At 41.8% G+C, this 23,470-nt stretch overlaps 1 protein-coding gene across 3 annotated transcripts in view; it reads left to right on the forward strand.

Annotated features, from left to right (window-relative positions):
• The window catches only part of INO80 (INO80 complex ATPase subunit), a 370,843-nt gene that overhangs the window by 48,199 nt on the left and 299,174 nt on the right, over positions 1–23,470 (forward strand). For 2 of the 3 annotated variants that reach the window (XM_062635775.1, XM_062635776.1), the window contains exons 28-36: positions 1,346–1,440; positions 3,858–3,930; positions 6,091–6,249; positions 7,548–7,650; positions 8,214–8,302; positions 9,094–9,249; positions 10,350–10,509; positions 11,320–11,538; positions 12,095–14,123. In XM_062635775.1, coding sequence (XP_062491759.1) covers positions 1,346–1,440; positions 3,858–3,930; positions 6,091–6,249; positions 7,548–7,650; positions 8,214–8,302; positions 9,094–9,249; positions 10,350–10,509; positions 11,320–11,538; positions 12,095–12,312 — 1,272 coding nt within the window. In that variant the 3' untranslated portion in view covers positions 12,313–14,123. Of the gene's footprint in view, positions 1–1,345; positions 1,441–3,857; positions 3,931–6,090; positions 6,250–7,547; positions 7,651–8,213; positions 8,303–9,093; positions 9,250–10,349; positions 10,510–11,319; positions 11,539–12,094; positions 14,124–23,470 lie in introns of those variants that run through there. The other variant, XM_062635778.1, reaches the window with a different exon arrangement.

Genomic DNA, 23,470 nt, shown 5'->3' on the forward strand with positions numbered 1-23,470 from the left:
GCTATGGGAAAAATGTACAAGAGGGGTTGCATAGCTCAATTATCCTCTTTTGCTGGTTTTAAACCACTTCCTTGTGTTTTCATATGATGCTCATGTGCCATTTCATTGGAAGGAAGAGGGAGAACAGTCAGTAACTGTATGTTGTTTATGTTGCTTGTAATTTCACAGACTTTTACTGTTTTCCTCTATCATCTTAATCCTGTGCGAAAGTTTGATAGAAGTTCTCTGGCTTATACAATAGGAAGGAAATTAGGAATTAAGGCATTACTTGTTATTTAAATACAGCCAGTCTGCCTCAGAAAGGAAAAAAAAATGAGTATTCGATTAGCAGCCATACCACTAAAGGGCTGGTCTGAAAAGACATTTGTAGGAGAACTATTAATTTGGTTTCCTATTGGTGATACTTACAGTGGTTAGAAAGAAATTCTTTTATTTCTCTGGGCTTTTGTGGAAGACAGCAAAGTTTGAGGTTTTGGTTGGGTCTGAAAAAGGAATCAGTGTTTTCTGTTAGCATTCCATTTAAAGGCTTGGGAGCACACCATTTTGCTATTTGACTTCCTAAATGTTCAACTTTATTTGTTGGATAAGCCCCCTAGCAAGTTTCTCTTCCTCCCCACCCATGTAGCAGAAGCTGGAGTTAACCAAGCTAAAAATCAAGTAAGGACTCAGTTTGTAATAAAATCCTTCCAGAAGTTATGTAGCAGTAGATACAGTAGCACTGCACCAGCTACTAAGAAGGAGAAAAATGACTGCTACTGCTGAACCCAGGGCAAAGCTATATGACCCGAGAGATCGAAATACATCTCATCTGCCTACTTGAATATGAAAGGACAGAATATGTCCTATTTCTTTTAACTGTGTCACTGTAAGTGTTGTGGTATCATACTAACCTAATCTATGCAGGGCAGAGATCACAAACCTTGTTTACAGACTTATAAACCCATCTTTATTTGATTCCCCTTCAGCTGAAGAACTGCAACTTAATTCAGCCATTAGAAAATGGCACATATAAATACAAAGAGTAAAATTACCTTCTTTCAACAGATAGGGATAAAGTAGTGTTATTTCATGCAGATGTGTATTTCATATTTTTTAAGCTTATGCTTGTTTTTTCTCAATGTGTTTGCTTTCTCCTATATGAAATTGTCCATAATTTCAGTGAGAATCTCATTATGTTCATGTGATAAGGGGTCGGATCATATTCTGCATGAATATTTGATGTTGCTGAAATTTAGGGGATTTTTTTTTTTTCTTTTCAATTAGCAGTTCTGGTGTTATTGGGTTTTTCTGGAAGATTGAGTAGTTTCAAGAACAACTCTATTTATCTGCTGTGTCCCCTTCACAGGAATACATGGTTTATAGGAAACATACTTACATGAGATTGGATGGTTCTTCAAAGATTTCTGAACGAAGGGATATGGTAGCAGATTTTCAGAACAGGTAATGTATTGTACAGTGTGTGCTAAATTGTGTGTACATAGAGAGCGGTATTAGATGTAATGGAAATAGATGAAATATGCACTTAAATTATCTTTCCTGATATCAAACGGGCCTTTCATGTGAAGCAGTTTCTAAGAGATTTGCTGACCAGTAGTCAGTGGTATTGATGTTTAGGATTTTGTCATCAGTGAAACAGTATTGGAAGCAGTTTTAGTGTACCCACTTACTGTGCTTCTTGCCATTCCAAATATGCTATTGCTTGTAAAGAAGCTCAGGAGAAAGGCAGATGTTCTTTGGTTATTATATACCCTGACAGTTGACACTGTGAAGATGAGATTGAAAATCTCACATATGCTAGAGCTTTGAAAATGACCTATTTTGCTGCAAAACAAACCATTCAAGCATGTTTTATTAAGAAACCTTAAACTAGTATATAAGTGATAAAATGGGGATTTTATTAGATAGTAAGATATGCTATAAACCTTTTCATTTAGTAAGCCAAAATGGATGCTTGCAATCCATTTATGAGCACATCAAGAAAGGAAAGTGTGTAATCATGTTGTTAGAAGTTAATATAGTTTAGTATAACTTTGTCTCCACTAGGGCACATTATTTATAATGATTGAATTTATGGTTATTAAGTTTTCATTTAATCATGGGATGTGGCTTGACAGGATGTCACTTTGGTATGGTAGTTCAAAGTAGGGTTATCCTCCCTGGATGTTGATGTGAGTTTTTAAGAACTTCAGTTTTTCAGAGGAGTTAGGTTCACAGATGGTTTTTTATTGCAGGGTGAAAGCAACATTTTAGACTAGAGAATAGTCCTTGTGTTAGTGGTCCCAAGGTGTCATAGCAGAAGGTAGGAGGGAAGCTATATACAGCCTTTCAGGCTTCAAGATCTGAAGGACTGTGTTGCAATGATGAGTCTTCTAGTGAACTCCTCAGAGCAGTAAAACTTGGAAAGAATGTGTGCCAAATACCTGAAGTGAGAGGACCATGCAGTATTTTTCTGCCAGTTTCCAGATGTGAGAAACGGGTTCCTCCTGGAATCTTGACACTTCTTCCTGTAAGGTCCTTTAACCAAAATAAGTGAAGAAGTTTGTTTTTATTAATGAACAGAATGCGTTTTTATTAATGAATAGAACAAATGAAGAAAAATAATCATTTCAGCAGGAAATCCCTTTGAAATACAGGTCAGCCAGTCTAAACAAGGATTCCTATTAAAATGGTAGTTGAGTTCCTCTTATACATGATTTACTGATGAGAAATATTTCCAGGAAAAAAAGCCTGACTGAGACTAAACTGTCCTGCAGGATATCCTAGCAAGGTGCAGAAAATACATAGCTATGGAATGATAATTTGTTCCCCTAGTCTATAGCACTATCCACTTTCTTTCCTTGCCATATGGCATTTCTAGAAGGATTTCACAGGTGACTGCCTCTATTGCACGTTCCACTATTGTTACGAGATTGAAAAGTTTTCCTGGCCAAGGGTTACCTACACTGTGAGCAGGCACCTGCTGGCTCCTTTGGCTTTGTGTGTGCAAGATGAGGTCTAGAGATTGACAGCTCAGCTTCAATTCCTCCCAGCTGTCCATAGGTCAGGGTGGAGTTTTGTACTTTTAGATTTTGGATTCCGATTTGCATATGGACAGTATATATGCTGTATGTATATGGACGTACCAAAAGGACATGGCATTGCAGTGTCTTCTCTTAAGCAGAGGGCCTTGCTCTGTCACTGCTGAAGTATAGTATGTCAGCCTATTTGGACTTCTTACTAGTATCATCTGCTTTGTTAGTGTCAACCTGTTCACAGATCCATTTGGTTGTTCTGGTTATGGTTAACAATTTAAATACTGCTGACCCCCCAGTAGCACTAGTGAGGTTCACAACCTTTGTGAAAATCCTGATATCACTGTTACCACTTGAATTTTCAATAGTACTTGGTCATCCTTCATAGAGACCTCTCTTCTGGTTTGTTCTGTTCAAAGCACCCTATTTAGAACAAAACTTGCATCTACACAGTTTCAACATTTATTTTTCTTTATCAATTGAGCATTGTTCAGGCGAGATTTTTTCAACAGTGATCAGTTCTGTGAAACAATGAATTGTTCTTTGTCCATATGAAATCTGAATTTCCGTTTCAGGCAAGATAAACATGCCCTGTTTTGTTTTGATAGAGATTAATAGGATGCTATTGCAAATTGAATGTTTGCCTGTTCCAACAGTCCTGATTTGTAGATTAACTTCTCTCATTCATATGTTTTTTTTTAACTTGACCATGAATGAACAGCACATAATGTTCCAAAGTGTTCAAGTAATAGAAATAGCCCTGCTCACTTTGTATGGGCCAAAAAAATTTACTTCTGTGGTTATTTCTTGTTTATCACTCACAATATAAATATTTTTCCTCTATAGGAATGATATTTTTGTGTTCCTGTTAAGCACAAGAGCTGGAGGCTTGGGCATTAACCTTACAGCTGCAGATACGGTAAGTGAAGTTTGGTAAAGTAATACAGAATTAAAAGATCATAGAATCATAGAATAGTGAAGATTGGAAAGGACCTTAAGATCATCCAATTCCAACCCCCCTGCCATGGGCAGGGACACCTTACACTAAACCATGTCACCCAAGGCTCTGTCCAGCCTGGCCTTGAACACTGACAGCGATGGAGCATTCACAGCTTCCCTGGGCCTTACAGTGCTTCACCACCCTTACAGTAAAGAACTTCCTCCTTATATCCAACCTAAACTTCCCCTGTTTAAGTTTTAACCCATTACCTCTTGTCCTATCACTACATTCCCTAATGAAGAGTCCCTCCCCAGCATCCCTATAGGCCCTCTTCAGATACTGGAAGGCTGCTATGAGGTCTCCACGCAGCCTTCTCTTCTCCAGGCTGAACAGCCCCAACTTTCTCAGCCTGCCTTCATACAGGAGGTGCTCCAGTCCCCTGATCAGAGGAGGCCACGAGGATGGACTTATTCCAGCAGTTCCATGTCCTTTTTATGTTGAGGACACCAGAACTGTACAAAATACTCCAGTATTTATATATATAGTATGTAGTTTTCGGTATAAATATTTCTTTGCTTTTCCTGCCTCATATGCCTACAACCACCATTCCTCCCAAGCTGCTCATGTCCTGCCTCCCAGCCTCACTTTTTATGTAGGAAAATTGGTCTTTCTATATGAAAGTCAGCACTCTTAGCCGTGCTGCTCAGTGTTTTCAGTGCAGCCATCCACATCATGAAATTGCATAACCTTGCTTACTTTGATCATAATTACAATATAGTATTACCTTGATGATAAAGTTGTAGAATACTGGACACATGATAACACAGTTTTGGGTTGTATTTGGAAGCATATCACTTCTCCACACATGCTTTAGTACCAGAGTCTAGAAAGGAGGGATGATTGAAGGGGTCTACAGATGCACTTGACATTTTCATGCAGTGAATGCTGTTTCATGTGTGACTGTTTGCTCTAAGGTTCAGCTGCGGAGAAATCAGTAGGACAAGTGTTGGTTTTGCTTTTTCCTGTGCACAGAAGAATGAAGCAATGCCTCTAAAAGTACAGTGTATTTTGTAGTTGAATATCAGCTACTTGGGAAGGATAAATTTCTCCTCCCCCTTACTCACCCGAGGTGTAAGGGCATACTGATTTAGATGAATTACAAGAATTTGCGCTCTGGAGCAGCTGTCACTAATCACTAGGGAAGGAATATTGACTTACATGACCCATTCATCTTTGCAGTAACAGCTATTCTTGTGCTTCTAACCCAATACCTTGTGTGCATGCAGATTTGACCCCAGGACAGCCTGTAGTCCTTAGCCCCACAAAGCCAAAGAACTCTGAATCAAAAATACTACATAATTCTTTTTAAAAAAATACCCCATCTTATCTTCCTGTCACTTACAAGAAATCAGAAGAAAGAAAGTATCTAGCATTTTCAGACCTGAAAAGTTGTCTCAATTGAAGTTGCTTTGACAGAGGAAATAAACAGATGGACGCACAGGCATACTCCTGCAGGCTCCTCACACGAGCATTGCTGTTACAAAAACACGAGTTCTGTGTTTTTGTAGCTTTCTCAATACTTTGCTGTCCAAATTTATTTTTAAATGGTTTTGGGTTGTGTGCTTCCTGTGTATAAAGTACTGTTGGAAGGACAGGGCAGTGTGGACGCAATGCGGCATTTCAGGTTGTCATAGTAAAAGCACCAGACTGGACTTTATCCAGGTTTGAAAGAAAAATAAATCGGAGTATTACTTTTGTGTGAAATTTTAATTTGATGGGCTTTTTTTTTTTTAAGGTAAATAACATTAAAATGGGTTCATGGTGCGGCAAGCCTATAATTAATTACATGACAGTGATTTAATGTGGTGGCATATACAGGAATTTTGTGCCTCTGAAGCAGATTTGTTGAAGAACATATTTAAGACATTCTGTGGAAGTTAAACATTTACAGTTTGAATTTATCTGAAATGCAATGGAAAAAACTTTATAGGCATGGGCAAAGCTCGGTTATTGCAGCCTGCAGAGGGGGGATAATTCTGTGAGACGTATATTTTATCAGGATATTGGATTTTCATTTATTTAGGGTGCTGTAAATGTGTAGGTTTATTTAGTCCTTTCTGTTCTGGTGTTGTTTTGCAGGTGATTTTCTATGACAGCGATTGGAACCCAACAGTAGACCAGCAAGCCATGGACCGGGCACACAGGCTGGGTCAGACCAAACAAGTCACTGTGTACAGGTTGATATGTAAAGGCACCATTGAGGAGCGCATCTTACAAAGGGCTAAGGAAAAGAGTGAGGTAGGAATAAGAAATTGTCTGGAGGAAGTTGCAGAAATGGTATCAAAATGAGTAAAGAAACAGAAAAAGTACCTGTAGGGAGACAGAAGAGAAGCCAGAAGTTTTTGTTCACATAAACAAATCTATGTCCCTAACACAGCAGCACTGCGGCTGCATTATATGAACTAGGAAGAAGTTAGTCATTCACAGTATGACTTCATGAAGCTATTTCTTATGATGCAATGAAACAACATGGGCTTCTTTAAGACTAGAGTGTCTGTCTTTGCTGTGTCAGGGCTACTGATTCCTCTCATGTTTAACATCCCAGATGATTTTTTAAAGAAATTTGGAAGGTAATCAAGTGAAAATCATTTGAGGTGGGAGGGTTGCCAGAAGAGCTCAGTGTCTTGCAGCATCAAGCAGTATTAGAAACCTGAAACCTTGTGAATCTTTATTGGCAAGAAAAATTGAAGCGGATTTTCTTTCTTTGGTAGCAGCAGGTATACTGTATACAGCATGAAGATGTTTTGTCTACATGAGGTTTCTTTTAGCTTTTGTCTTTAATTAAATTCTGGTTATGGTGCTGCAGCAACTGAAGCATCTCCAGCTGAATGCATTCACATTTCCCTTGTTGGGAATTACCTGTTTTCGCTAGCATACTGCACTAGAGTCACCTGACACCAACCTGCAAAAAAAAGCATGGTTTGTTTGGCTGGTGATTCAAATCATCACAATTTGCTTACACTAAAGCTTGTTCTCCTTTGTTAAGTTACAGCTCTTTGGGGTTTCTTTATATATATCGTTGCAGTAATAGAGGTTGAATGAATTCCCTAAACTGAGACACTACCCAATATGAGATTTAGCTTTCAGTCAAGCTGACTAAAAATCTTGTACCCTTTAAGAACGTGATCTGCATGATCCTCTGTGCAGATTACTTGAAAAATTGAACTGGTAATGTAGACCTGACAGGAATATTGCGGGTTTTTTTTTTCCTTTTTGTTCAGTATATTAATACTGCTACAGTTTGTTGTTTAGTACATCGTGCTTTAGACGAAGTGAAACTTTGCACAAGGGATGTCATTTTTCTGCTTTCTAGCTTGGTTGTTTCTCATATTTTATACTCTTAATTATACTTCTAATAAATCTTCCCTGAAATTTTGCTGCTAACTTTGGTATAAAAGGGAATTTGAGTCAATTCTGACTTACACAGATATCCTGGCATCTTTTTTTGGATGGCTTTCAGTGAAGGGTAGTGAGAATGGTTCATGGCTCTTTTGAGTAATTTTTCCTTTTTTTTCCTTCCTTTTTTTCCCTTCTAGATCCAGCGAATGGTGATTTCAGGTGGCAATTTCAAACCTGACACCTTGAAGCCAAAAGAAGTGGTCAGCCTTCTGCTGGACGACGAGGAGCTAGAAAAGAAATGTATGTGAAATTCATGTTGCAGCATTTTCCCCATCTTCCACTTCATTAGCTTATGAAATCTGTGTTTTTATCTCTACAAACACATGTATTGCTGATAACAACTTCTGTTTCCTGGCTCTTCTTGTATTGCCAACTCTTGTTAGTACAAGCTGGTTTCATATCACTGCTGAGCTGAAAGATGAAGTTGTGCAAGAGAGACATGATGTGATAAAGTTTTTATTGGCACACATTCAGGATCATTACATTGTTCCTGAATGACAGAGCTTTAACAAGAATTATGTAGGTCATGACAAGAATAGTACTAGTAAAAATGCTGTATTTTATCATACCTTTGAAGCTGTGTATATGCTTTTATGTTGCTTGAAAGAAGGATTTCACTGTAAGACTTTTTAGTAATCTATATGCAAATAGTTTTAATACAGTATTGTTTTCAATGTGTTTTAGTTTTAATACAGCTGACTTTAATTCACAGGTCTGTGAGAACTGGAATTTCTTGTAATATTCACAAAAGGATATGAAATATCTTTATGGTGGTGGACAATTTTGTATTTCTTTTCTGACAGTGCGTCAGCGCCAAGAAGAGAAGCGACAGCAAGAGGAAACAAATCGTGTGAAGGAACGTAAACGTAAAAGGGAAAAATATGCTGAAAAGGTACTTTGATGTGAAGAGGTTGCCTGTGTCAGTGATAGAGCCAGAAGAGCTACAGACTCACTGTTACGTGGTTTGGAAACGTTTTATGCAAAGGCAGCCTAATATTAGAGGAAAGCTTTCTTCCCTTCACCACTGAACATCAATCTGTGGCACTTCCTTCCACAGAAGAGGGATATTATAGAACACATAATGCATAGTTATCTGTATTTTAATCATTAGCAACTTGAAAACTAAGGAAGTACTGCATACCCAACCAACACTAGTGATTACCAGTAGTTTACAAACAATTTGAGGACTCATGCACGAAGAAACAAAGCGATCAACTGATCATTGGTGACTTAATCCAGATTTTGTTCTGCAAGGACAAAAAACACCACATGAAGCACCAAACACAGATAAAACCCATATAGCCATGTGGCTTCTGTGGAAAAAAGGAAGATCAGTTTGTTTTAAAAAGATCATTAGAATTGGTTGTGTAATGGTAAAGAATTTCAAGCTCACTCCAAAAGGTAACGGAAATCAAAGTAATTCTCTAATAGTAATTCTCTATCATTCCAGCTATTACAGGAAAGGGGGCAGGGAATGACAGAAAAATACCCCCTCCTTAAATCTAAAGAAGGAGCCTTTATGGCATCTGTTACTGTGATCTTCAGAAACTTGTTTTGGGAATTTCTGGACATGGCATTCCTTCAGTTATAATACTGCATTAGATGTTGAGATTTTGGGTTGCTTATTCTCTTTCTTCTGTTTTACTGTCTTTTTCATTCCTGGTATTGCTTTACTTATTTCAGAAGAAGAAGGAAGATGAATTAGATGGGAAAAGAAAGAAAGAGGGCATGAACCTTGTGATCCCATTTGTTCCCTCAGCTGATAACTCCAACCTGTCTGCTGATGGGGATGACTCCTTCATTAGTGTAGACTCTGCCATGCCCAGCCCTTTCAGTGAGGTAAGACTCACTGCTGCTTTAAACATATTCTGTCTCAGTTGTGGCCTTACATCTTGTAGGATTCTCACTTTCTGTTGTTTTAGCCAGTGTAGAACTTTGAGTATATGAGGAAGTGAAATGTGTTAAAGGTGAACCATGGAAATGAAAGAAATATACTGAAAACATAACAGCTGCTAGTAACTAGCTGTCTTACAGCACCTCATGTTATTGGACATTCTATTATTCCCCTTTCATTCACTCTCTGCCCCTCTTTTCTTCCAATGAGTTCATTCCCTGACTCCTTCCTTTCAGCCACTGAAATTTTTCCATTCCCGTCTGCAGTCCTGGAAACTTCCTACTTTTTTCTCCCTTTTTTCCTGTCTTTGTCATGCTTACATTTGTAGCCATGTGCTTTCTCCCATACCAGCACCTTCCATAGCAAGAACATTGTCTGTCTGCTCCTGAACAGTATCTCTCAAATAGCTGCTTGATGTTCAGCTTCTTTGCAAGTACTCCTTGCTAGTCTCATCTACGTCTCCTCTGCTGCCTTCTTTGCTTCTGATTCTGAATTACTGTGGGTTTTTTTTTCCCCTCTATAATTTAAATTGTAAATTCTCAGTGGCACACATTTTACTTCACCTTTTTGTAAAGAATTGCAAACTGGTTTAGGCAGCAAATACATTTTCTTCTATACCATGTTGATTAATACTCCTAAGTTGTATTGTTCTCTTATTGACCAAGTTTTTTTTGTTTAGCAGTAATGTAGGTTAAGAATCCTATTGCTTTCTCTCTTGTAGTTGAAGGTACACAGTTGAACAGGTACACAGTTGAACAGCAATTTCCTTAAACCTCTGATGAGCCCATTAGTCTCCCGCTTCTTAACATGTACTTTCATGAATTGGAATGATGTAGCTCCTGGAGGTCTTTACTGCTGCTCAGCATGTAAATAGAGGGTGTGGTGTGATTAGGCAGATTATATAGCCTCACATAGAGAAAATGAGAGAGAACAGAAGTACCAGTTAATTACTTGTGATTGTATGTCTTTTAAAAATCATCTTATTACTGTACCATGCCCTTTCCTAACCTGAGAAGCTAACAGCTTTGTCCTCTGTCATATTTAGATATCCATCAGCAGTGAATTACATATGGGCTCTATCCCTCCCGATGAGAGCAGTAGTGATATGCTTGTGATTGTGGATGATCCAGCTTCTTCAGCACCTCAGTCAAGGGCAACAAACTCTCCTGCTTCCATTACTGGCTCAGTTTCAGATACCGTGAATGGTCAGTACTCTTGTCTTGACTTAGTATGGCTAGGTGATAACATTTTCTGTGTTTTAACCAGAGTATATGCGTGGTTGACAAGAATGGGGGAAAAAAATTGCCTCTTTATTGAGAAATTACTTCTGATTAGATAGGAAATGTGTTTATAGTCTCATTCACCAGGCTTTCCTCTCTTCTGTGTCAGTTACTCTTAAAAGTGTTGTCCTTTGTTCCCATGTTATGGAGGGCTCTCTTTCCATTATGTTCATACTACCAAATTACAGATAGCCACAGAACTAGTAATCTTTAAGCTTTTTGTTGAATTTGCTGCTGAGCTAATCATTAGTTCTCTATTTCCGGTGGGTGATTGGAGCAGCTGTAATTTTAAATAATGGTGGATGTTTTTAACTACCATAGTTTTCTACACTGACATGAGTAGAGCCATAGGTTTTGGCAAGTTTCTGTAGAGGTAGCAAATGGAAGAAACTTCCTATCTGTCTTCAAGTAAGAAAATGCTTCATCCTGAAGTAGAACCCAGAATTCTCCACCTATTTGTGGATTGGATTCATAATAATGATAAGTACTTGGAATTTGTGAGAATGTGGTTAATGAAGAGCGAAGTTTTGAATACATACGAAGTGAAGTATGTAAACATACTTTCTTTTCACGCAATCACTGCTTGCTAACAGTGTTCCTGTTGATGTAAATGAAAAGTATCAGTTGATAGGAGCAGTACTAATGTCAATGGCAGGTAGTTATGATGCTGTGTTCACTTGTGAGTCACCTGAAATACTATAGCAGTTACTGTTATAACATTCTTTTCTTGTTAAGGTGTTTCAATGCAAGATGCTCCTCTCACTGGAAGAGGCCAGTCAAATCGAAGCCGGGGTCGTCCTAAAGGTACAAGCGGCGGCTCAAAAGGCGGCACAGGGAAAGGCAGAAGCCGGAAGTCAATAGCTGGAAGTGCAGCTGCAATGGCAGGAGCCAAAGCAGGAGCAGCAGCAGCCTCGGCAGCTGCGTACGCAGCATACGGGTACAGTGTCTCGAAAGGTATGTGGGGAAGGGGAGGCAGCAAAACCAACCACATGACTTGGGGTGATTGTTGTTTACAGCCTGTCAAAACATAGATAAAAAACATTGCCTGTCCATTATATTCTGAGATCCAGGCAATACACAAGTGACATGGCAGTGGTGTGAGTGGATAGCCAGTTTCACCACAGATGACCTTGAGAGGCTAGTCCTGCAGAAGTTTTGTCTGCCCCTTGAATTGTCTCATACCAAATGTTTTTCTTCCAGACAAATTGGATAGTGATGTTTATCCCATGGGTATGGCTGTGGCTTTCCTGCACTGCTGTTACATTGAAGTTACAGCATCAGGTTCCATCGCCTCATGTTGGTGAAGTTTCAGCTTCACACCAGCTGCAGGTGGCCCAGGGTATGACTGCAAGATGGTTCATATCTTAGGGACTTACCTCTTCATTAAACTCTCATAAATCATGTATGCATGATGGTCTTAGGGCTGACAGGTAGTATATTGTTTGTTGTTGGGAGAATCATAAGTGGAATGTATGCTCACATGGAATTTGATTCTCTTTTCCATTGCTAGGCATGTCTGCAAATAGCCCTCTGCAAACAGCAATTATTCGGCCTTCTGGACTTGCAGATTTTGGACCTTCAAGCGCCTCTTCTCCTTTGAGTTCCCCTTTGAGCAAAGGAAACAGTGTCTGTGGGACCCCCAAAAGCTTAAACCTGACCAGCAGTCTCATATCAGAAACTCCAATTCGGAAGCAAAGCAAAGGTGCCCACACCTCAGGTGGTCGGTAGTTAATACTGAACCCCCAAAGCTTGTCTGAACTGTGTTGGCTTTCAGAGTAGACCACCCTGCCAGTTGAAGGCATCCAGACAAATGCCTTGTTGCTGTCCAGCACATGTGTGAAAAGAAAATCAAAGCACAATTGGAGTGGGTGGTTTATGTGAGCACTTTGATTATTTGTATTCCAAAAAACTGTCTTTGCAGACACTGCAGAAAGGAGGGAGAGGAGTCTGGGGTAACTGGGAGAGTGTCAGTTTGTGTTTTACTGATGCATCTGGCACAGATTCCCAAGAAAGCATGTGGCTTCTCCATGCAATATCCTGCAGCTGTGTGTGTGCTTGAAGTCACACCAGTGTACTTTCTCTCTTGTAGCTTGAGGTGGAACCCAGCATTCATTTTATCTTACGAAATCGGTTATCTGAACCCCAGGAATATCCTGTAGAGTTGCAAGATGATTCCATGCTGGCAGCTGGTCAGTGTGTACATGCAGGGGTAACTGGGGGCTAAGCTGAAGATGATGTGTGATTAAAAAAATTTTGTATTCTTCTAGCATGGGCCTCTGGGTTCTTTGAAAGTTTGAAATGCAATGGAAGGTGTCTCAGGGGGTTTGCAGGGAGTGGTCTCTCTTCAGTACCATTTGTCAGGAGAAGGCTCAGAACTGCAGAATACAGAGGAGACTGGGAGGCCTGGTGAGAGCAGCAGCACTGCCTCTGCTTCACAGAGTAGAAGCCACCAGTGGTTTGGTTTACATTTCAGAGTTATCAGCACAAACGCTTGTGTTCAAAATGATTCCTCTCACTTTTGAGGTGTGCAGAACTCTTGAAAGCTTAGAAACAAACTAAGATTCTGTTATTTGGACAAATATCAAGAAGATGGAGAGCTGAAGTGCCGAGGAAGACTTTACTGCTGCTCTTCTCACCGAGCCATAGCAGAGTGCGGTCCTGTGGCTTGCAGTGCTGCATGGGGAGCAACAAAAAGAGATAGAGAACTGTGCCATTCCCCCTTCCAGCCAAATCCTGTGAAAAAGTCTCTTTTCCCAGCCATCCTGACTATTCCTCCAGTGTGTTTTCCCTTTGTCTTTGTGATCATCACACGTACTAGCTTGGTTGAGTTCACCACAGTGTGCGGGTACCGGTAGCTGTGTTCCATGAGGCTGACAGAAGGCAGCGCTGCTAGTGCCCATCTGTGTTCTCAGTCTATGGTTGCTCCTTCTCCATTCTCAGTGCACAGCTCCTCCTGTAGCCCCCTGCTTTGCTGTAAGTGTTGTCTGCATTGCACTGAGATTTAGGTGTGGGGCAGTTCTTCTGTCTGACACGTTGAATGAAAAGGCTGTTCTGCCAGGGCACTTTCATCCCTTAAGAGAGAAGCAAGTTCAGTTGCAGGTCTGGGCTGTGACAGTAGAAGATTACTTTTTTTTGTTTTCATTATTATTTTTATTATTATAATTTTTTTCCGATCCCAAATCCTTTGCCTGGCGTCCTGCAGTGTGGAGCAAGTGCTTCCTGTTGGCTCTGCCTCTAATTTGCACACCTGAAAATAGCAGAACTGAGCTTAGATTGATTTTTAAACAGATTTGCAGGGGATAATTGAGGGGGAGGTGATGTTTAATTAACTCATGAAGACTTCCCCCTTCCCCTCTTACTCACATGTATATATGATATTTAGAGGGAATCAGACAAATGCCAAGCCTTTTTTTCTCTTTGAATGTGCTGTCTATTTTTATAACTGAACTTGTACATATGTATAAAGAGAGACACATCTTTCTTTTACTAACTGGAGAAGAAAATCTTAAATAAAATGGAGTGAGATAATTTTATGTAAATCGGTGTCTTTGCATTTTTTATGCATGTAGCTGTGTGAATGAGAGGATTAGAGAAGACAGCACGGAGGGTGCATCTGGAAACACGGCTGGAAATGTGTGCTGCTTACTGTAATGCTCTAGAGTGTCTACATTCCTTCAGGTATCATGTTAGTGTAACCTTCCAGTTACAGTTGTACCCTTATCAAATGTCTGTATTCACCAGTTGTCTTGTGTTTTGGAGTAGGTGTGCAGCCCTTCACAAGAAAACAGAAGCAAGTGTAAGGTGTAATTACACAGAACTTGAACTACAGTGGTTGAATTCAATACAGTTGATCGTTTTGGGACATCATTCTATACAGTTCACTTGTTTTCCCCTTATTTTTTTAGTGGGAGTAGAAATGACTTCTTTGTGTGCAGTCTTGATTTTCAAGCTGCTGGACAGTTGCATCAATTTGTAATCCAAAATGGAGAAAAAAAGAATTGGTAAGGTAAAAACATTGAAAAAATGTAATATGTACTGATGCATGCTATTCTTTTGGAAGATTAAATTATTGCTATTTTAAAAACTGATAATATAAAAATAGATTTAAAGTCATTTAGTCTTCAAAAGAAATACCAAATGGCATCACAAATTGTGACAAATGTAGTGCTTGTGAAGCTTGTGTCAGGCTCAAAAGTTGAGGAAGATTTAATGCAGCAGTGAAGTGGATGAGCTGCTAGATCATATCCAGTTCAGTTTCTGTAAATAGTTAAACACATTGATTCTTTGTACTGTGCATCATAGAAGAACTGGGATTCTGTGATATTAATCAAGGAATTAGGAAGAATTCATGCAATGGCTGTTCTGATTTCTTGGTTTGAAGAAGGAATCACTGCTAGAGAGATAAAGATGGGGAATTATTTGAAGGAAGTGGAGGTAGTTTTGTGATCAACACTGGGAAATGCTTACGTTGAAGTGAGTAAAATGGACATGTATGTTGAAGGTTTGTTCTTTGAAGTTTCAGTCTGAGCAGCTTTTCACTACAACTGCATGTTGTGTGCTTGTCTTAGGGACTGATGGCAGAAAGTCACTTTCCTGCAATACCTCAACATATTTGCTAGTGGCAGAAAGCATATTGAATGAACTGAGTGTGTGTTTTAAGCTGGAATGGTGAACTAGATGTCTGTATGTTTGAGGGGTGTTTGGCTTGCTGTGTATTCCTCCTGCTATTTGATTACAGCATTTTACTCGTCAGTTACTACAAAGCTGTTAAATACAGTTCACTGCATAGTACTGCTGTTGAAGACAGTTAAAAGTGATCATTTTCTTAGGTCATCTGGCAAGTTCGGACTAAAGGGTGCTGTTTTGTCCCACGCGCACACACATTTTTGTAGTTCAGCCTGCATGGATGTCTAGTTCAGAAGGGTCCCTGGAACACCCGTTCTTCCTGCTGCCACACGTGGTTATAGTCTTACCAAGCAGTGACAAACTGAGTCTTAAAGACCAAAAACTGCAGTGGCAGTATTGCAGAAAGCAAAAGTGGTTGAAACTGTTACCTTTTCTCAAGAAATACTGCAGGGTAGTTGGAGATGGGGGAAAAGGATGCTGAATTTAACCCTCAAGCTTGTGGACTGGGCATTCCAGCCAGGCCACTGCTAAAATGTACCATTATGAGCACCCAAGCAGTGTGCCCTACATGTACTCTCTACATGTGGTTCATTGTCAGTACCCTAGAGAATGGCAAAACGAAGGAAAAAGCTGGGAGGGAAAAAGTCTCAAGCCAAGTGATTGTCGTGGTTTAAACCCAGTCAGGCAGCTCATTCACTCACTCCCCCCCCCATTCTTGCCCTCCCCCTACTCCCGGAGGGATGGAGAGGAGAATCGAAAGAATGCAACTCCCACGGGTTGAGATAAGAACAGTTCAGTAACTAAGGTATAACACAGATCACTACTGCTACCACCAATAATAATAATGATAAAGGAAATAACAAGGGAAGAGAATACAACCCCTCACCACCAGCCGACCGATAACTCGCCCCCCCCAAATCCAACCAAGCACCGACCGATACCTCCTCCAACCCTGCAGTCTCCCCACCCTTCCGGGTAACTCTCAGTTACATCCTGGGCATGACGTGCTGTGGTATGGAATACCTCTTTGGTCAGTTTGGGTCAGGTGTCCTGTCTCTGCTTCCTCCTGGCTTTCCCTCCTCCCTGGCAGAGAATGAGGCTCACAAAGTCCTTGGCCAAACCAAAACATCCTTGTTATCAGCTCTGTTCCCGAGCCGAAAGTCAAAACACAGCACTGCACTGGCTACCAAGGAGAAAAATGACTGCTACTGCTGAACCCAGGACAGTGATGCATCGAAGTAGTGAGGGAAAAGCTTGTCCTTGCTCAGCACAGGTTGTGAAAGCCAGCATGTAGGATTATGACATTATAAAAGTAGAGCACTCCAGTATCCTCTTGACGACGCTTCAAAATCACGTATATGAGACAAGGACTTGCATCACACTGTGCTTGAATTCCTGTTTGGCTGTACAGTCACTGTGCTGTCCCTGGCACACAAACTCTTAAACCACTTCTTACAAATGGTTTGGTTCCTCGGTTACATGGTGCCTTCAGAGTTCTTTTAACATCTGTTTTTAATTATTGTGTTATCAATTGGAGTCCACCTTATCTAAATCAAGGGAGATTAATTACCCTGCAAGCCATTTTCTATCAACGATCAAAGTCTGTTGTTGTCCTCATTTAGTCAGCTGCTAGACCCTGTTCTGCGGAGCTAAACTGGTTTCTGCAGGAGGGTTTTCACCTAGAGCTGCTTAAGTCTAAACTTCAGGATACTAATACTGCACTGTCCAAATGCAGTGTTATTTCCATGCCTTCTCCCCTTTCTTTTGTGTGCTTTCCCGCCATTGTATATCTGCTCTTTGCTGCCTCCTGTTCTGTTTGTAGAAAGCTTTGTCTGCCTAGGGCTGTATCTTGCTTTATTCCCATGTTCCTGAAGTATTTCCTTTAACAGCATTTCCCGGTGGGAGAGGCACACAAAGCTCAGTGGGAAAAGCTCGGTGCAGAAGGAACAGGGATCTGCACTGTGATTGTAGCTCAGGAACAGCCGCAGCTGGGAGGAGGAAGAGCACAAATTGGTAAGAGTCACTTGGGGGCAGGATGTGGATCAATGTAATTTGGGAAATGCTGCCCTGTGACCACTGCGCTGTCAGTCCTGATCTCCTGCTCCCCGTGGAGTGAGCTGGCTTGTTTCTGCTCCTAGATGCGCTTACAGGCTCGTCAGCTTCTCCCTTCTACCTCTGTCTTATTTGTTGACTATTCAGCCTGAAACACACCTTATAACTGAGGGACCCTTGCAGGCACATCCATTCCTGCTCAATAGGGGATGGTGATGCACTCCCTGCTGTCCTTTGGAAAGTTCTGCTGGAATGGCTGGAAAAACAATTTTCCAGTTTTGGGTAACTCGCTACCCAAAGGGATGCTGTTTGCATGTGAAATACAACGGAGCATTTGCTCCTCTGCAAAGCCTACAACAGAGACCTGTGTGATGAGTTGGGTTTCCTCCATCTTCACCCTCCTCTTAGCTCCTGCCTCATCCCTCAGGAAAGTGAAGTTACTCCAAAGCTAATGGGTCTTCCAGGCATTTTGTACCAAATTCTATTCACATCATGTTTTTCTAGTGGTGTATGAGGGACTTTGTTTGCATCCCAGGCATGAGGATGTGGTTCAGCACTCAGGTATGAAACGATGACTCCTTGTTTCCTCAGCTCATGAGCATCACTGATAGAATGAGGTAGGGGAGGAAAACATTGAAACCCTGCTTTCGTGCCTTCTGGAGTTTCCCTGTGGTCTCTTCCTTCTTTGACAGCACTGCTGCTTGTGTTAAGGCCGCTGTACTTGACGGCAGTCAATGTGAGCTTCTAAGCATCCGGGAATTACTGTATCCCTTATCATCTCTGTGATGTTTGTTGGCAAGCACCTGGGTTTTTCCTTCCTGCTCCTTGGACTCGCCCAACTCTTCTCAAGACCCAAGTGTTGCCTTCAGGGCTTTTGGTTGGCAGGAGAAATGTTTCTGATTAAAGGTGTGAATATTTAAACACGTGACACTCGTAGCCTTGCATCTCAGCATTATGAGGACTGTGAATTAAGGTAAAGCAAAGCATGTATTTTTTGTACACTGTTACCCTGAGTAAACCTTCACCAGCTTTTTCAAAACTAAGAAAAACTGGTACCTACAAGAATTCTGGAGAGCGGCTTTTTACAAGAGCATGTAGTGACAGGACAAGGGGGAATGGCTTTAACCTGAAGGAGGGGAGATTGAGATTAGACATCAGGAGGAAATTCCTCCCTGTGAGGATGCTGAGGCACTGGCACAGGGTGCCCAGAGAAGCTGTGGCTGCCCCATCCCTGGCAGTGTTCAAGGCCAGGCTGGATGAGGCTTGGAGCAGCCTGCTCTAGTGGAAGGTGTCCCTGCCCGTGGCAGGGGTTTGGAACTGAATGAGCTTTAAGTCCCTTCCAACCCAAACCATTGCATGATACTGGTTTGGACAGTCACAGGACCACTGCAACAATGGTCCTGAACCCCTCCTATGTAGGCTTGATGCAGAGTAAGAACATTCACATTAATTGGGAACATCTGTTCTCTAATTCACATTAATTCTTTAAGTAACTTTTCTCCATAGACAAGCCCAAACTTCTATAGAAATTACTCTAAACCCCATCTAACTTCCTCAAAGAAGTGTCTTTGAAGCAGCTGCCTTTGGTAATCCTTGTCTTCACTGCAGTCAGTCCTAAACAGCAGTGCCAAGAGTTCTTGTCTCTATTTTCTACCTGTAGAGGGTTGCTGGGGTTTGTTTAAAGAACGGAAGAGTCAGCGAATTTCACACGTAGTTGGCTCAATGTTGCTTTTCATTATGTTTTTAAGCTCCATTAATCCTTTGGCACGTGACTGCAGCTGGCTACGTGCTGCTCAGTGGAGTGTGCTGCGGCCCCATAAATGCAGTGGCACGTGGCCTGACACACCCCTGCGTGATGCTTCACAGACTGTGACAATGCTCCAGGGTTTTCCTTTGCAAGCAGGAGGATGTTTGGGCTGTGTGAGCCTCCAGAGAAGCTTGAAAAGGTTAAAAAAAAAAACTTTTTCCTTTTTTTTTTGTTCACTCTGTGTGTCTGGTGGGCGCTGATGTGAGGGGTTTGCTTCTTCTTGTGGCTCCTGCTGTCTCCATATTGCTCACATAGAGTCACAGAATGGTTTGGGTTGGAAGGGACCTTAAAGCTCACTCAGTTCCAGCCCCCTGCCATGGGCAGGGACACCTTCCACTGGAGCAGGTTGCTCCAAGTGCTGTCCAACCCGGCCTTGAACACTGCCAGGGATGGGGCAGCCACAGCTTCACTGGGGAACCTTCATGAGGCCCATAAATGCCTGCAGTACCCCTTCTGCAGTAAGGAAGGGATGTGCTGCCCTCAAAAAGCCTCCCTTCCCATCTTCTGATGCATGCTCCTCTCATCTTCATTCTCTAACTGCAAGATGAGACATTTTAATTATTGCCTGTCAATCACAGAATCATAGAACATGAACATTTTTGTGGACAGCTGCTGCATTCCTAAAGACCTCTTTTCTTTACATTTAATCCAGTATTCTTCTTTGATTTAGTCTCATTTACAGCCATAGTAGTACAGTATTTTGGTATTTCTTTGACATGGATCTTGAAATAGCTCTAAAGATGCACAATGGTCCATTTCCAGCTCTGGATTTGAGGTCCTGCTGAAGCAATAATTGAGTTTCGTGTTGTCTCTTTGTCCAGGTGACTGCAGTCACTCATCATTCTCTGTTCAGAGTTTGGAAGAAGTTACCACATCTAATTTGTTGTCATAATTTCACTGTGGTACAGATTTAATCTGGTAAACACAAAAAATATTTGCTGCTTAGGTTTGAGTAGTTTGTCGCTGAGCTCAATTCCTATGGATGAGCTGAAAACTGAATGCCATTGTGGTGCTGACTGTAATGCACAAATAGGGTTTTAAACACGGTGTTGATTTGGGACTGGAAGTGATGATGATTTCTCTTATGGCTGCTATATATATCCCCAAGTGGTTTATATGCTTGCTTTTGAAACACACTATCATGAGCCTTGCTGAAGGAGGCTTGCTTCCCTAGCTCTGATAAGTTGCTATTAACACAGGCAATCAGCGGTATAGATTGTGTACTGTATAGCAGCCTTCCAATATCTGAAGGGAGCCTACAAAGATGCTGGAAGAGGGAGTCTTCATCAGGGACCGTAGTGATAGGACAAGGGGTGATGGGTTTAAAGTTAAACAGGGGAAGTTCAGGTTAGGTATAAGGAAGAAGTTCTTTACTGTGAGGGTGGTGAGGCACTGGAATGGGTTGCCCAGGGAGGCTGTGAATCCTCCATCCCTGGTGGCGTTCAAGGCCAGGTTGGACAGAGCCTTGGGTGCCATGGTTTAGTGTGAGGTGTCCCTGCCCATGGCAGGGGTTTGGAACTGGATGATCTTAAGGTCCTTTCCAACCCAAACCATTCTATGGTTCTATAATTAATGTCACTTGGCTACACTGAGGTTTGCTGTCCTTAGCCATGTATCCTTGTGTCTGGAATCAAATAACTACATGGTGAGGGTGAGAGATGGTTTGGTAGAATAGTCCCAGACGGATTAGAGAAGCCCAACTCTTCCTTGCAGCGATATAATTGATAGCAAATGAGACAAGTAATGTTGTTTATGTACTTTAATTTAAAACAGATCTCATGTCTGAGATGTTACAGGAATAAACATATGTGAGAAGTGTGGGACTGCCAGCAGCTGTGAGCCTCGGCCTCAGAAAGGAACTGCCACGGATTTGAGTGATGTGCATAAAGCAAAACCATCCCAAGCTATATAAAATGTTGACAAATAACCATTATGCAAGTTTAGGTATGTGAAGGTGTAAGAATACTAAACAACTGCTAAGCTGGCAACCACAAAGGTCCTCTTTGGGCAATGACAAACATAAGGGTTGGCACAATGAGCATTTCAGATGACTCTCGCATGTTTGCACTGGGATCTAGTGCTGATTACATGAGCACACATTATCTGTTTGCCCACATGGCCTCTGAATACCTGATGTACAGTCCTGAGTACTCTGAAAAACATCATCCCTCAGTGTTGACATTGTGCATTCAAAGTCACTGTATGCTTTTGAAGTCATGCTCTTGATGTCACAGTCTCCCATCCATATGATGGAAATAATACCTCATCACAAAGGTCTTGTGAAGAGGAATTACAGTTTGCAACGGTGTTGCAGTGATTTGCAGAGGTTGCTGTGGTGCTTTGCCAAAGAAAAGTCAAAATGGGGAATGTTCCCCCTGTGTTTGGAGCAAGGTGTGGATAAAAGACTACAGGACCAAAAGGAACTGAACTGCTGCTCATTTTTAGCATCCTCCCATCAAGTGAAATGAGGCAGGAATACAGTGCATATTTTTTCTGAATGAGGCTCGTCCCACAGTTACTTTTTATCCTCTGTTCTGAACTCGTTGCCCTGAAATTATAGGATGTATTTCCAGGAATAGATTAAATATGCATGTAGTTTAGAGACACAAATACTGCCAGAATTGCCTGCGCTGTGCAGCAACAGGAGACACAGTTTCATGTGGCTCCTGCCCTACAGAGGTAATCAAGTCTCTTAACAGTTGCTGTCAAAGGGAAGATAAAAGGCAGCATCTATCACAGCCATGAGGAGCTGGGCATTCCTGCTCTTGTCTCCTCTAAAAATGGGATTATGTGTTTATGGAGAGGAACATCTTGGAGAAAAGTATACTCTTATAAAGCAGACCAAAAGAATGAATTATAATCCAAATGTGGCAGAATGAAAGTATAATGTAAAATGAACGTATGTATAACCTAAACCGAATGTATGTATGATCTGAAATGAATGCACCTATAATATAAAATGAATGTACAGTCTAAAGCCCTTCCAGCTATTTGAAATGCACCTTTGGCTCAATTTTACTGGAAGAAATGGATACTTCACTGGAACACAAAACTAAGGGAGAGATTTCAGCCGGTGACATCCCGAGGACGAAGCTGCTGACCCCAGCTGTCTGTAACAGTATCTCCCACCCCTCCGCACCTCCAGCTGACCAGCAGCATGTGCCCCGCGGTCCTGTCGGGTCATTTGCAGCACTGACACTTGTGACACGTGAACACGCACCCAGCAGTGCTGCCCTGGCACGGGCTGCCCATGGGGTGAGCAGAGGTAACATCAACACATCCACAGGCAGCGCCTGCCTCTCCTCACCATCCCGCTCCCTCCTCCCGTGGCATCCCGTGCTCCGTCGGTGCTGACATGGGGTTTGGGGAGGCTGGAGTGCGGTCTAGGCAAAGAGGGGATAAAAAGATGCATTTTTAGTTTGTTTTCTGAATGTTTTCAAATGTCACATATGTTTTGTGTAGACAGAGCTCAATACCAGCAAGCTGGCTCTGGCTGCCCACCCCCCCACCAAAGCAGTTTGTTTGTAGATGAGGTTATAATTGCTGTAAGTGGGTTGGATGCGAGGCTGTGACATGACTACAGTAGTGTCTGTGCTGGTGGTGTCGCTCGGTCCATGGCTCCAGCTCAAGGCAAAGCTGAGGCCGTGAGCTAGTGAAACCCAGTGCTCATGTTAACCTGGTCTGTTCCCTACCTCCCTTCCCCTCAAGATGAGGGTACGTGGGGCAGATGCTGTGCCAGTGAGCACATTGTGTTGTGTATGTGCTCGGTGTGTAGAAATCTGCAACTGGAAGCATGACCAATGGATTTGTGCATGGGATGGTGTGCCCAATGCGCTGGAGGCTGCCCATGACCACTCTGCATAGCACAGTTGAGCTGCATGTGCCTGCCATGTGCTTCATCAGCTCAGGTATGCATCCATCATGTTCATGTTCTGAAGCACAGGCTTGCTAACCAACAAGGCTAAATGACACGTCAAAAGTCATCCTCTGACTTGTCTTCCTATGGGTGCTTACAGGTTTGTGGCTGCTGCAAGAGCTGGTACCTGCTTGTGGATGAAGCACCGCTCTGGGGCTCACTCCGTGATGTCAACTGGTAGAGCTTGAACAGTCCTAAGGATGAAAACTTTCCCTTTCCTTTGGTGATAGGAGTTTAAAGTGCCAGTGGCTATCAGGTGTCTCTTCAGTTGTCAGGCTCAGGCCACACTGATCCCTGATGCTTTTAATCGAAGCTCCATGGAAATGAGTCCCATTAAAACAGTAAGGTGAAGGAGGCAAAAAGCAGCATAAACAGGAGGACGTAAGAGAGAAGTCTTTGTTCTTGTGTCCCAAGAACAGCCCAGCGTGGTCTGGGACCAGTGTGGTGTCCCCAGCTAGGAAAACAGCACCTCGGTGTCTTTGAAC

Source organism: Pezoporus occidentalis, unplaced genomic scaffold (assembly GCF_034315485.1).
Source record: "Pezoporus occidentalis ecotype Australia unplaced genomic scaffold, CSIRO_AGI_Poc_V1 ctg46, whole genome shotgun sequence".
NCBI lineage: Eukaryota > Metazoa > Chordata > Aves > Psittaciformes > Psittacidae > Pezoporus > Pezoporus occidentalis.